At 43.9% G+C, this 12836-nt stretch overlaps 2 protein-coding genes across 5 annotated transcripts in view; both read right to left on the minus strand.

Annotated features, from left to right (window-relative positions):
* Window positions 1-114: 114 nt before the first annotated feature.
* On the minus strand, window positions 115-3000 carry cdca9 (cell division cycle associated 9). The gene is made up of 10 exons (XM_035148929.2): window positions 2792-3000; window positions 2582-2713; window positions 1944-1984; window positions 1804-1855; window positions 1638-1705; window positions 1241-1302; window positions 1070-1153; window positions 876-957; window positions 396-482; window positions 115-247 (listed from the first exon to the last, which is right to left on the minus strand). The coding sequence occupies exons 1-10, from the start codon at window positions 2889-2891 to the stop codon at window positions 203-205; spliced, it is 753 nt and encodes a 250-aa protein (XP_035004820.1). The 5' UTR covers window positions 2892-3000; the 3' UTR covers window positions 115-202.
* Window positions 3001-5193: 2193 nt separating this feature from the next.
* The window catches only part of dennd4c (DENN/MADD domain containing 4C), a 31587-nt gene continuing 23944 nt past the window's right edge, over window positions 5194-12836 (minus strand). For all 4 annotated transcript variants that reach the window (XM_047338829.1, XM_035148921.2, XM_047338827.1 and 1 more), the window contains 20 exons: window positions 12574-12704; window positions 12308-12440; window positions 11986-12192; window positions 11698-11826; window positions 10894-11041; window positions 10617-10766; window positions 9940-10059; window positions 9711-9836; window positions 8458-9548; window positions 8128-8323; window positions 7908-8005; window positions 7636-7811; window positions 7311-7463; window positions 6998-7196; window positions 6781-6891; window positions 6545-6682; window positions 6330-6447; window positions 5979-6135; window positions 5811-5875; window positions 5194-5622 (listed from right to left, as the gene is read on the minus strand). In XM_047338829.1, the coding sequence (XP_047194785.1) occupies window positions 5486-5622; window positions 5811-5875; window positions 5979-6135; window positions 6330-6447; window positions 6545-6682; window positions 6781-6891; window positions 6998-7196; window positions 7311-7463; window positions 7636-7811; window positions 7908-8005; window positions 8128-8323; window positions 8458-9548; window positions 9711-9836; window positions 9940-10059; window positions 10617-10766; window positions 10894-11041; window positions 11698-11826; window positions 11986-12192; window positions 12308-12440; window positions 12574-12704 (3783 nt within the window). In that variant the 3' untranslated portion in view covers window positions 5194-5485. The remainder of the gene's footprint in view (window positions 5623-5810; window positions 5876-5978; window positions 6136-6329; window positions 6448-6544; window positions 6683-6780; window positions 6892-6997; window positions 7197-7310; window positions 7464-7635; window positions 7812-7907; window positions 8006-8127; window positions 8324-8457; window positions 9549-9710; window positions 9837-9939; window positions 10060-10616; window positions 10767-10893; window positions 11042-11697; window positions 11827-11985; window positions 12193-12307; window positions 12441-12573; window positions 12705-12836) is intronic.

The following is a 12836-nucleotide window of genomic DNA, read 5'->3' on the forward strand; positions in this document are numbered from 1 at the left end:
TGTGACTGGGTCTATTTTTCTTGACACATTTTACAAACATGATCAATTTAATCACAGGCCTTTGTTTTGTCATTTTATGGACTAAATCATACAAATGCAGTGTGTAGTCACATATGATAACGCAAATAAGCTTTATTATAAATGTTTTAAAACACGTAAAAAAAATCCAAGTGTCTCAGTGGACGTGTTCAGGCATCTTCACTCATCGGTGGCAGCGATTTCGCCTGGACAGATACTCCATCAGATTCTGAAAGTCCAAAATCCGACAAAAGGGAAAACGGCACATTTCAAGATGCTTTCAGACGTCAAAAGGCTTTTAACTCCTTTTGTTCTGGTAATGAACTTACTGACACCAATAAGTCACATTTAAAAAAAGATTTAAAGTTCACCATTACCGTCAGCTTCTGAATCTGGCACCACGCCACGTCATCCAGCATGTCGAGGTTTATTTCCTCCTTGGTCTCTTCAGAGAAGCTGACGGTCTAGAAGGAAGAGAACCACATGTAGAATCCATTCAGTACATACACGTTGGCAACACATGCGTCCAGTATTTACAGTCAAACTAAATATTAGCAGGAAGGCAAGATGTCTCATCTACAGAATTTTATATCATGACAGAGGGTTAAGCATTTCTGCGGGTATTGCATGGTTTGGTCAAATCCACATGCATTAAATAACTAAAATGGCCCTCAAAGGGATCCCCTTAAAATCAATCAAGCGGCACCAGACTGCACACATTCAAAGATATCAGTTCCCAAAATATGCCAGATTTTTTTCCCTTCAGAGTTTTTCCTCGGCCCATATCCCACCCTCACACCAAGTTTTGGGAAAATCAGTCCAATAGCTTTTGCGTAATCCTGCATTTAGCACCATACCTGCCCCTGTGCTGTGGTGACGGTGATGTGTGCAGCTGAGCCGGCCATTGAACAGTGCAGATCACCAGCAGAGACGACCGACCTGAGACAAAACAAGAGTCACATCAGCTCCTCATGTTAAAAATGAACTGGCCTTTAGAAGCCAAAAAAGGTACAAATATCAGCGGAGGTGAAATGATAACCCCCCCCAAAACCTGAGTTTGGGTTTGGTGGCTGGTGTCTGCTCATTGGTTTTTGTCAAGCGGCTTTGAGTCCTCTTGGCAGTGACTGTGGAGCCCCTGTAAAAGAAAAATAAATAAAATCAACGGCAACATCAGCAGGCTGCACGAAGTTCAGCAGAAGTCACACATTTCTACACTTCCTACCGGATATTTCCTGTGCTGCTACTGCCGGCTAACGTCCGTGTCCTGTTTATGCCATTTACTGCCTGCGAGTAAAGAAAAACCTAGAGTTACAAACCTGCAGTTATAATCTTTGAGTCCAACAGGCGAGTGGTCCAAAGTAAGACTAAATTCGCTGAGGCAAACTTGAGCTATGTTCAAGAGGCCAAACTCGTTTTTGAAAGGATTCTCTCGAGGCTGAGATGGAAAAAAAAAAAGAGTTTATGAGGCAACAGTTATCTTGACCTTTGACAGTTCATCTTTAAAACCCCTGAGCATATGAAAGTATTAGATCAGTCGCATCACTCAATGCACACATTAGAAAAGCTGTCGTCTCCTTTAACGTGCATGTGCACACATCACCTGCTCCATCATCAGCTACCTTAGAGGTCTTGTGTGAGGCCCTCTGGACTGAAGCAGACTGAGCTGTGGTAGAAGCAGTTGATTTGACTACAAAAATAAAAGCACAAATGACCATTAAAACTATTTAAATTGGATTTTGTGCAGGATTTTCAAAGGTAGTGTAACTAAAAAAAAAAGTAAGTCACCTCGTTTACTGTGACACCTCTTGAGGGGCTGGTGCATCTCGAGGGACTCGTTCTGCAAAAAGGGTGACAACTAAGCCGGTTATAACTATAATAATAAAAAAAATAAAATTATAAAAAAGGAGAGATTTCTGTCAGCTCACCTTCATGGCAATTGATACATCACTGGCTGAGATTTCCTCCTCTGTAACACAGGACCGTTTGAGAAGTGAGAAAATCGAATTTGTTGGGATTTGGACACACGACGAGTTCAATATGAATAAAAGTTAAAAGCACACAGTCAGTGGGGGCGGGGGAGTTGATTATTTATATTTTGGCAGTTTGTTGATCTCTGTCATAGCAACAACATTCATAGAATAACTTCCTCTTTAGCAATTGGTGTACAAAGTACAAAACAAAATGAACGTTGTGTTTTGTACTTTGTACACCAATTGCTAAAGAGGAAGTTATTCTATGAATGTTGTTGCTTTGTTAAAAAAAAATTTTGAACTGATCTGAAGATTGACTTAACTGACCTCTGAAATAGTCGGCATGTAATGAAAGAACATAACATTATTTAAGTTAATGATTCAAACTTACATTAGAGACACACATGAACAGGAATAAAAGGAAGTTGAGTTTAATTTAAAAAGGAAAAAAAAAAACATTTTCATTGCAGATAAACCAGGTAGGATGAACACAAGGTTTTCCAACTTCAATCTGCACACAAACAATAAAAAAGTCACAGTATATTGTAGAACTAGGACAAATACATTTTATGAACTAAATAAAAACCACTGACCACTGATTAAATCTCTGATGTGGGTGTTTTGAAGAGAAGGAGGCATCTTCATCAGCTCCACCTCGAACACCTTGTCCACCGTGGACAGCATGTTGTCCAGTTTGGCCTCCAGCTCGTTCATGCGCTCCTGGGCTGGAGGACATAAACGTGGGTGTTTTAGGGACAACGGTAGGACCATGTTGAAGCGGACATTAACCAAGCTGAACACACCGTCTTTCTCAAACTGCTGGATGAGCAGAGCTAGCCTGCTGCGTCTCATCTGCTCGTTGTTCGGGACGCTCCCCGCGTTCCTTGTGCGTCTCGGCGCCATCTTCCGTCTCCTCCCCGCCGGCTCACCTGAGGGTCCGCGTGGGTCACCGTGGAGCCGCTTTAATGGGAACACCTGCACCGGATTCACGCGCCCCGCCGGAAACACTGCAGCTCTCCGAGAACTATGTTGCTTGGCGGAAGGATATTGGTGATTATCATTTCATCAGAAAGAAAGGAATTTAGTTTAAGTTAGACACAGGCTGAAAACGTTGCCTTTCAAATGATCACTTAATTATAATTTAATATCTATTATTTAAGTGTAACTAAACGTGTTGTTTCTGTTATTATAGATATTGATAGATATATAGAAACAGAGCGATAGATAGTGATAGATAAATGTAGTAATACAGAGAGAGTGATGATAGACAGATAGATATAGTGATGTGGTTTTTGATCACTACATACAAGCTTGTGAGTACACATGGGACTTAATATGGGATAGCATATCATAGAAACATCCTAAATGACCGAAAAAATAAAAGAATATATAGGGAAACGTACGGGGCTGAAGTAAAATTAGCCCTGCAGTTTAAAAGAAAATCTCTAAATGTTATATTATGATATTCCGCAAAAAATCTGCTTAAAACTAAAGCCGTCAAGTCCAGACCCGTTGGACTGTTTGTGATTTGAAGAGAAATCATGTGTGAAGAGCAGGTATGACACTTCAGAGAGGGGATCGACGCAGATGTGATGGTGAAGGACGAAGACAAAAGAAATGAGGTGAGCAAGATGGAGGATACAGATTGATGCAGACCTGGAAATGAATGTTGACGGAAGGGAAAGTTTACAAGATTTTCCAGTCTGCCGATTTAACGTGAGCCATAAAAGCATATATTGAAAACATATAAAGACAGTATATTTGTGTGCTTGAGAACAGAGCTGAGGAAAGAAGTAAAGCACAAAGCCGGAGCAGAGACAAAAACACAAGACACATTTCAGTTTCAATCAGTTCACAAATTCATTTATTGCAGCGCATTTAAGTTTAGACATTCAATTCCTTTTCCACAGGACGGTAAGAGATCACTTAATCTATCATTGTTAAAGAACAGTCTTTTCTGTACACCCTCTGCCACGAGGAGAACAAATTTACAAAGTCAGCACAGGGGGGCCCTTAAGCCCTTAAGACAGATTGAAAGGGAAAGAGGGGATTGTTAGTCTTAAAAATGCTAAGTTACTAAACTGTCTGTAATCCAAATGTCAATAATACAAAAATAAATAATTGAGAATTTTCTTTTTGCTTTGTTTATCGTTAATATTCTGAGGAGGTCTCGTCCCGGCATCACCCCGGGTTTAGGTCAGGTTTTCATCGATGCAGTGCAAATTGAAAATTTTACATCTGTACAAGTCATCGTCCCATTCCCCAAATCTACAGTGGGACCATCTGCTGGCATTTCCCAACAGTTCATCGCAGCACTTTACTTTGATTTTCTCTCTGTCTCTTTCGGCATTTAGTGGAATGTCACGTTTCTTCTTTGACGCCGTATCAGCTGTGCAGAACGCCCCAAAAAAGTTACCACGAATATTCAAAGCATCCTGTCAGCAATTAATATTACTAATTAAAAAAAAAATTACTTTATGCTACAGTGAAGAATACATGTAATTATTACATTGCAGCTCTAATTCATAATAACAAGGAGGCGTGTAAGCTGGACAAGTACAGTGAGTTACTGTTAAAAAGATATTAAAAATACACTGACACCTCAAGAGAGCATGTGTCTTATTTTAATGTGTGGGGATCAGTAGTGTGGCACACGTTTTTACTTATGATTGATTTTTTATCTTTTTGTTAATGGTTTCTCTCCAAATAGCAGGTTTTAATCACATGGGTATGGTTGAAGAGATCACTGCTTCTTTAAGACCTGTTTTGCTCACAGGGAATGTGGAATGTCGTGTATCGGTTTTAGCGACGATTAATTAGTGATTGTCATCGACAGTCGTCTCCCACGGACACGTCTGCTACCGACACGTATTTACACGTATTTTCGACCTGTACATACGCAACGAAACATTCAATAAGACTTGGATTAAACAGTTTAGACGTTGCAAAAAAATAATAGGCAACTCCGGTTTCAGATTTCCCTCAAGTAAAAAAAGATATGTACAAAAAGACAGGTGGACTTGAGTTACCGTTTTGTTTGTGTTTTTTTTTGTTTTTGTTAGAAAGTGCAGAAAGGAACAGTTGGGGTCTGTACACAGTCTCAAACAAATCGCACTGAACTAATGTGGGCATAAGCAAAGTGTTGAAAAGGCTACAAGAGAATTGACGCCATGATGTCTCTTTCTCTCTCCCTCCCTCCCTCCCTCACACACACACACACACACACACACACACACACACACAGCAGATATATCTACACCACAGGGGCAGTCAATACATTCTGTACAGTGATTCATCATTCTATACACCATCTGATTAGAAAAGCCACGACAAGCTTAATAAGCAGACAGTAGGCATCTTTCAAGACAGAGGGAAGAAGAAGTACCATGTTTGGACAATTGAAGGTGTTAAATTACAAATTATTTTCCGCTCACACCCCGCGCCACCAACCGATCCTTCCCTCCGATAATTTCATCTTTGCTGCTCATGTTGGCCCGTCAGATGAACGGGGCTCCGAAGCTTTTAAGGCACCACTGAACGCTGGGGGTGGGTGGCTGATCGATGCGGTGCAACGACTTGAGCTGCTCGGGGCTCAGCTCGTCGTAAGCCATGCGGTACTCCCTGTCGAAGGCCTCTGCAGGTTTAAAAGAGACGGGGGTGTGGAGATTCACAAAGTCAGAGGAGCAGTGGTTGTCTGGGGTTTTGCATTATAATAATCAATGATAGTTTAAAAATGTGTAAACAATGTAACAAAGAGTTTGGTTTGAACCTTCAGGAGTGAATACGCCCTAAACCTTAATGGTGTTGAGGTCATACACTCACCTACATCGATGTTCTCCCGTCCCAACGACACCAGTGACAGAAACAGTATTTCTCTATAGATACTCCTGAGAGAAAGTCACAACACACAAATGAGGCAGAATACTTTTATTCACTGACACTACATGAATCACAAATGTGGGAAAGTAAAAAACAAAGAAGGGGGCTGACCTTTGCCGTTTGGTCCCCTCTGGGCACCGCTTGATCTCTCGGATCAACAGGTTGATTGGTCCGTAGACGTCATTGGTCTGGATGCTGCGAACAATTGTGTTGAGGAGGGTGCGGATCTCCTGGTGGTCGGTCGGAGCCAGCGTCCCCTTCTTCTCCACTAGGAAACACAAACACATAAAGATCCCTTAACGAATTAGCCAAATTTCTGACCCCTGCTGACCAACAATGATATTGCAGCAAAGATTTTGCACAGTTATATAAAACTGTTTCAGAAGATAAAATAAAAAGTTGAACACGTGATGGCGGACAACATGGTCTGAAACTAATATGTGTCTTTGTGTGCACACTCACACAAGCTCCTCCACAGCAGGTAGAGGGGTTCTCTAGGTTCCCGGTGCAGGTTGATGTTGTCCCACAGGAGCTGGACATACACCTGCTTACTGTCCTGGGACAGTGACGTCAGAGGGAGCTGCAAAGACATTGTGTGGGAAAGTATCAGCTTGCTCTATCAGACTGGTGCAGAACAAACAAAACAATAATCAGAGATAAATTATTAATTATCCAACCTGTACTCCATTGTTGCAGTGTTCAGAGGTCAGAATTAGACCGGGTAAATGAGTGGGCAGTTCCAAGCGGCGGAAATACCACACCAGGTTCCAGAAGATGATGGGGTGCTGGCTCAGGAACTTGTGGGTGTAGATCACCTGGATGGACAAAGAGAAGTTAGAATTACAAGACAACAAACTTCTATAAAGCTTTGTAGCCCTACTGTCAGAACATCTGGATACATATGTGTGCTTACCTGATCCCCCTCATTCTCCATCAGGGTCTCCAGCTCCTTACGTAGCACCAAGGGGCTGAGGTACGGCACAGACACAGGCTTGGGGTTGGGCCGTTTGGTCCCCATGCCATCCTGACAATCACACGCACATTGCATTGCACCAGTTAGTTTCACTGCATTGCAAATACAGGGTTACCAGCCACATTTAAAAGTGATAAGGTTAGTTTGTGACACTGACCGACACCTCTTGCAGGCTGCAGGGCAAGCTGGTTGTGGATACACCGTGACCAGGTCTCTGGGAGTAGTCCAGGCTCTGCAACGGTCCTCCAACACTGTTGCTGCGCGTCAGTGATGTCCCGCTGCATCTCTGCTGCTTCCCTGCAGAGTTGTGCTCTAGCAGACCCAGAGGGTCAGACTGCACCGGCTCCGGAATCAGACTAGAAACAGAAAAAGGCAAAGAGAACTCATATAGGATACAGATATTAAGCTTTTTGCAGGGTTAATCCAAGTGTCCCTAGTGGAGCATGCAAGAGATTCCCATGAAGCCGTACCTATTATGAGTTCCGGGTCGATCATCTGGTGTCTCTCTAGGTTCCTCCTCAGGGAAACTGATAAGGTCTTGTGTCTTAATGTCAGCTGAACCGCTGGCTGTGGGATGGGCGCTGTGGATACTGTCTCCTGAGGCACTGGGATTCATATAGAACCTGAAAGAGAGAAGAAAAAAGTTTTCGATCATTATCAGATAGATCAGATTATCGATCATTTGTATTCGTTAAGACGTTTATTCCAAGAGGAAGAAGTTTGTGTAATTCATCTTAACGCTACTTTAAAATAAGTACAGGGGTATGGATATGATGGACGACAAGATATTCCTACCCGGTTAACGTGCGCAAGTCATGAAACTCGACGTGCAAAAAGGGAAGGAAGGCTGCTTGACAGAAATGACAGTTGGTATTGAGGTTGGAGTCATCGGCTGTCCAGCCTGCCATGATCTCCTCATCATACACCAGAGCCTCACAGGAGCGGCACTGGGAGCAGCTCGACATCAGCACCTGTCAGCAGAGAAATATAACATCCCGGTTACTAATGTGACAAGCAGGGCAGCACAAGCCGCACCACAGTAGTTGGTTGTATATGTTAAGTCTGACCTCCAATGCACAGTTTTGGTAGATGCTTGAGGAGGAAGCGTGATGTAAGGAGCTTTGCTCAGAGTCGGGACCCCTGCCTGCTCGTCCTGGGGTTGGATCTGCAGACAGAGAGAGAATTAGACTTTTTACAGCTGATACCGCAGCTCTCACACCTGAGACAGCACCTCATTAAACCCATCTCTTCTACTTCTCTCATGTCTACGCTAGAGTGTGTGCTTACGCATCTGGTGGGTCCCTCTGCCTGTGTCGCTGCTGCCACTGCTGCTGCCTAGGCTGGTGCAGCTCTGGTTCAAACCATTGGCCACCAAACCTGGGATGATCCCTCTATCAGGACTCTCATCGACATCGTGTGCAGCCAACGTGTGCTCATCCAGGTTGGATGGGAAGCCACCGCCACCACCCTGAGCTTGTTCATCCTGCAGAATAAAGACCGATGGAGCACATATTTACAGACTGAATGAGGAAAATCTTGATTTTGGCTACAAAACCTTGACAAAATAAAAATAAAAATGGGTTTAAATATTTAGAATTATCCTTTAAGGAGCCTCACCTCATCATCTGAGTAGGAGTAAGCTGATGCCACTGCCCCCCACACTTTGCTGGCTACATTTGCCGCCTGCTTCATGCTCGACTTTAGCACATCAATTTTAGGGCCCGACAACAGAGTGTCCATCTTTATGCCTGAAATAGAGTTTATGACTGAGCCCAGAGACCCTCCCTGCGAGGACTTGACTAGTGCTGTCAGTGAGGACGACCTATTACTCGGGCTTGCCGTGGTGCGGGCATGGGCTTTTGTCTTTGCGACAAATGTCTTGGAGCGAGTGACAGTGTTGGGGCTGCGCTTGGGTGTGTCGCCCGGAGAGCCACTCGGAGTATTGACAGGAGGCACGGGAAGGCTGGACCTGCGCTCCATGGTCTTTTTGGGCTGAGGGGGGTCAGTGGAGTCTCCCTGGGACTGCTGGAGTTCCATGCTGGAGGACTTGGCACCCATAGGACTCCTCAGGCTCATGTACATTTCGATCTCCTCAGCCAGGTTGCGGGACACCACGGCTGGCACCGAGCGCGGTGGCTCCTGGCTGGTAACAGAGGCCGACTCTTCACTCTCTGATACCAGGAGGGAAAGTGGGTCAGCACCCACCTTCACGTCTGCCCTCTCCAGAGTTGCTCCTCGTACCCCAGATTCATCTTCATGTGCTTCAGTTTGCTTTAGTTCTTCTTTTTCTATTTGTTCCTCACTCCCTTCCACATCTTCGTCATTTTCCTTCCCTTTTTCTGATACCCCTGGCTCGTCTTCCGCTGGTAGCTTCCCATGCATCAAGCCCTGATCGTCTTCAGGTTCCTCCTCCAGATCTTTAAAAAGTGCTTTGGACACACTGCTGGGAGGTGGAGTTTGACCGGCAGAAAGCGCTGCAGCCAGGATGCGAGCATCAGCGCCCATCTGGCTGGCCATGTGGTCCACGCCTTTCTCTAGGAGCATTCCAGCACGACTTTCAGCGCTGAAGCTACAGCTGCGCTCAGAGAAGGATTTCTGCCGCTGTTGTTGAGACTGGCTGGCCACGTCCCCTGATGCTAGAGGGGCGTCGTCATCAGGGAGAGACACTTTATTGTTCTTGCTGTGTCTCCTGAACAGCTTCCCTGTAACTGTAGAATATGTGCAGGTATGAAACTTAAGAGTTGAAAAGTGAAAAAACAAAAAGAATCTACATAGAATTTTTTTTAAAAAAGGCTGAGAAGTGACAAAGCACATTTAAACAATTCAAAGTCACGTTTCAGTTAAAGTTAAAGCCTCATCTTCCTCCTCACCTGCTTCACCATCATAGTTCCCTGTAGACGGCTTTACAATGCTCGGGACAGGTGAGGGCACATCAACAGGACTTGGGGGTTCTGATACTGTGACTGCACTGTCCACTGAGCCGGCGATGTCGCCCCCTGGTTGTACATAATAATACACACTCAATGCTGATGTGCAAAAAGTAAAATGGAGGTATTTATAACACATACAGCACATGATAATGAAAGTAGCTTCTCTCACCGTTGTGTTGTGCTTTGGTATTTTTACTCTGTTCGGACAACAGGACAGCTGCATGTGAAGGCTCTGCCAGCTCCTGGTGTAGCTCATCCTTGGAGCCGTAGCCTTGATCAGATTGCCTCCCTGTGGGTCACACATATATTATAATAAGTATATTATTATACAACCAGTCTGCAGCGGTATAAGCCCCTCCCTTCACCCCTTCATTTCCAAGCGCGTAGGAGTACCTATTGTGGACGTCAGGTAAGGTAAACACATTAGGGAGCCAGTTTTCTATATTTATAGATATTTATCTGAGAAAACCTATGAATTATAAATATTATACAACATTTCTGCCAGCAAATCTCCCTACATTCTACACTATGGTTCTTTAAAGGAGATCAGTTTCTTTTTTAACCTAATAGTTTTGTCATTTTCTTCTTTTAGACACAATGAATATTTTACCGATCTATTTTTATCTAATCCATGACTAAATATGGGACTACAGTGACTTTGCTAGATGGTTGGTATAATTGGGTTCAATGGGGAATTTGTTTACAACCGGATTGCTGCTGTGACTACCCGTGCCATGGCATCTCCAGAATTAAGCAATGGTCAGAGCTTCGAAAATGTTTCCAGTGCAGCGTTTCCTGACCATCAGGCTTTAGAGATTGAGACCTGAAGCTCTGCAGAGTCCGTACCTGTAATACAGTGGTTTACTGTTGCATCTTCCATGCCATGGCTGTGGGCAAATAGGTTATGTTCCTCCCCATTGACACCATTTGAGCTGTCAGCACTGCCATGACTCAAACCGTCAACGTCAGCGTCTGCTGATACTTCTTTTGATGCAGCTGGAGTAGAAACACAAAGACGAAAGGAAGTGTATCAGATCTCATATTGACACGACACATAAAATCAGTTAGGAAGATTTTTCTCTCCCACTGTGTAGCCCTATCATATTGTATGTTCCTTTCCCACCTGTGCCACTAAGTGTGGGTCCCTTCATGGAAGTCTTTGGGACCAGAGCTTGCTTGAACTGGGCCACTCCTCGAAGCACATTGCGAAGCTTGGTCCACATAAACAGGCCGCTGCGGTTTCGGCTTGGCCAGGGGCTTTCCAAGACAGCCTGCAGATGGAACATGATGAAGGATGAGTCTCCTTCTTACATTTTGTTTTTGTACTTAAGATTGTGTAATTCAAGTGAAGTAATTCACAGAATACAAGAGCAAGAGGTCCGTTTAAAAACAGCAGCTTCATTAAAATTAGTTTGATGGTTCACTGATTTGAAACAGAGAGAATGATGTCGCTTTCATTCCCACTTCTCACCCTGAACATCTGTTCTTGCTCTGTGTAACTTTGGTGATCGGGTATGATCTCCTGTGAAAAGTGTGTAAATGATAGTCACAGCTTAAACTGCCATAAACTGGTCCAGCAATTTCAAGAGTAATGAGCTAAAAAGACTCAGACATCATTAAAAACCAGGGTTTAACCCTAACCCTCCGATATTCAGCGAGGAAATTTATTAAATATGAAAAATTCTAAACTGAGTTTGGTGTATTTGTTACAGCAGCAGCTCTTCAGGTTGAGGAAGCTGGGGATCATGAAGAATATCCACTGTTTAGTTGAGTTTCAGTTCAGTGAGTCGTACTACACAGTCAGATCGTTTGGAATAAGAGCCCAACAGAATTAATCACCACATGTAGCTGCAGAGGGCGCTGTTGCTTAGTAAAAGTTACATTGTGTTGCTTTAACATGACATGCAATTATTATGTGATATATGACCTTGTTGTAATATCCATATGTGATGGCGTTGGGATGCACACCAGCTTTCTTCATCTCAACCAGGACTCGCACAGCCATAACAGGAAGACCCCACACACCACAGAGCTGCATTACTACTCTGTAACACACCTAAAGCCAAAGACATGAAAACATTGACATTAAATAGACATTTGAAAACAGAAACGTATCATTAGAGCATGAGACAATGAAGTCTGAACATGCAAACAATGAAGAACCTTGGATTTTTAACGATAAGTCGAAAATCTCTTGCATATAATGTAACCGTACCTCATCCAGCACCTCCACCTCAGTGGTCCTCATCTTCAGGAGGACGTTGTACGCCTGCTGCATGGCGCGGCTCTTGGACTTGGCCAGCCGCACGCCAGCTGGCAGGCAGATGAACCACAGGCTATAGCAGTGACTGAAGAGACAGCGGGCCCACAGCGGAGGGTTGGAGTAGAAACGCTTTGCCATCTTGTAAGCGAGCTTGATCTCCTGTCAGGTACAGTATTGAAGGCATTTTGTTTAAAACGTGACCGATGCACAAGGTGATGGAGACAGAGGATGAGAAGAATAGAAAGTTTAAGTGACTCTGTGAGCATGTACACACCTGCTTCGTCCTCTTTGCCAGTAGAGCAGGGCTGCTGGACAAACTGGCCCCCGCTGCTCTGGTGCTCAGTGCTGGACGTAACCCTCTGGGACGGTCAAACAGATCCATCTTCAATCTGGGGAAACTTTTGTAGCTGGAAGATGATAGATATGAAAACACCCAAAACATGTTTTTCAGTTAAAATAAACCCACGAGGAAGCATCACACATGTTTCTATTTCTATTTATTGAAGCATTCATAACTTGAAGTTTGAAAAAAAGACTTACGTGTATCGAAGGGCAGGGCCAGGTCCATCGTCAGGTGAAGGTTCGGCGGGCATCACAAACACGGTGTGCTCACTCTTCTGAGATTCATCCAGCTCCAGAAGTCTTGTGTCCTCCGATGACTCGCCTTCAACCTGCAGTGAATGTCACATCCGGAGCTTTACTAATACTGAAATCTTTATCTTGAAGTTTACAAACAGAACACAATACAGGTCACTTCCTCTCTGATGAGAGTAAACCAGTACCAGCATATTACACTCTGATAA

The sequence above is a fragment of the Hippoglossus stenolepis genome, chromosome 23, assembly GCF_022539355.2.
Source record: "Hippoglossus stenolepis isolate QCI-W04-F060 chromosome 23, HSTE1.2, whole genome shotgun sequence".
Classification (NCBI taxonomy): Eukaryota; Metazoa; Chordata; class Actinopteri; order Pleuronectiformes; family Pleuronectidae; genus Hippoglossus; species Hippoglossus stenolepis.

Bases quoted from the DNA above. Each gene is read 5' to 3' on its own strand.
- cdca9 (XM_035148929.2), bottom strand. From the start codon at position 2,891: ATGGCGCCGAGACGCACAAGGAACGCGGGGAGCGTCCCGAACAACGAG. The intron at 1,706-1,803 runs GTGACTTACTTT...TTATTTTTGTAG, and splicing joins GAGGTGTCACAGTAAACGAG to TCAAATCAACTGCTTCTACC. The intron at 1,154-1,240 runs GTAGGAAGTGTA...TTTCTTTTACAG, and splicing joins AGCAGCACAGGAAATATCCG to GGGCTCCACAGTCACTGCCA.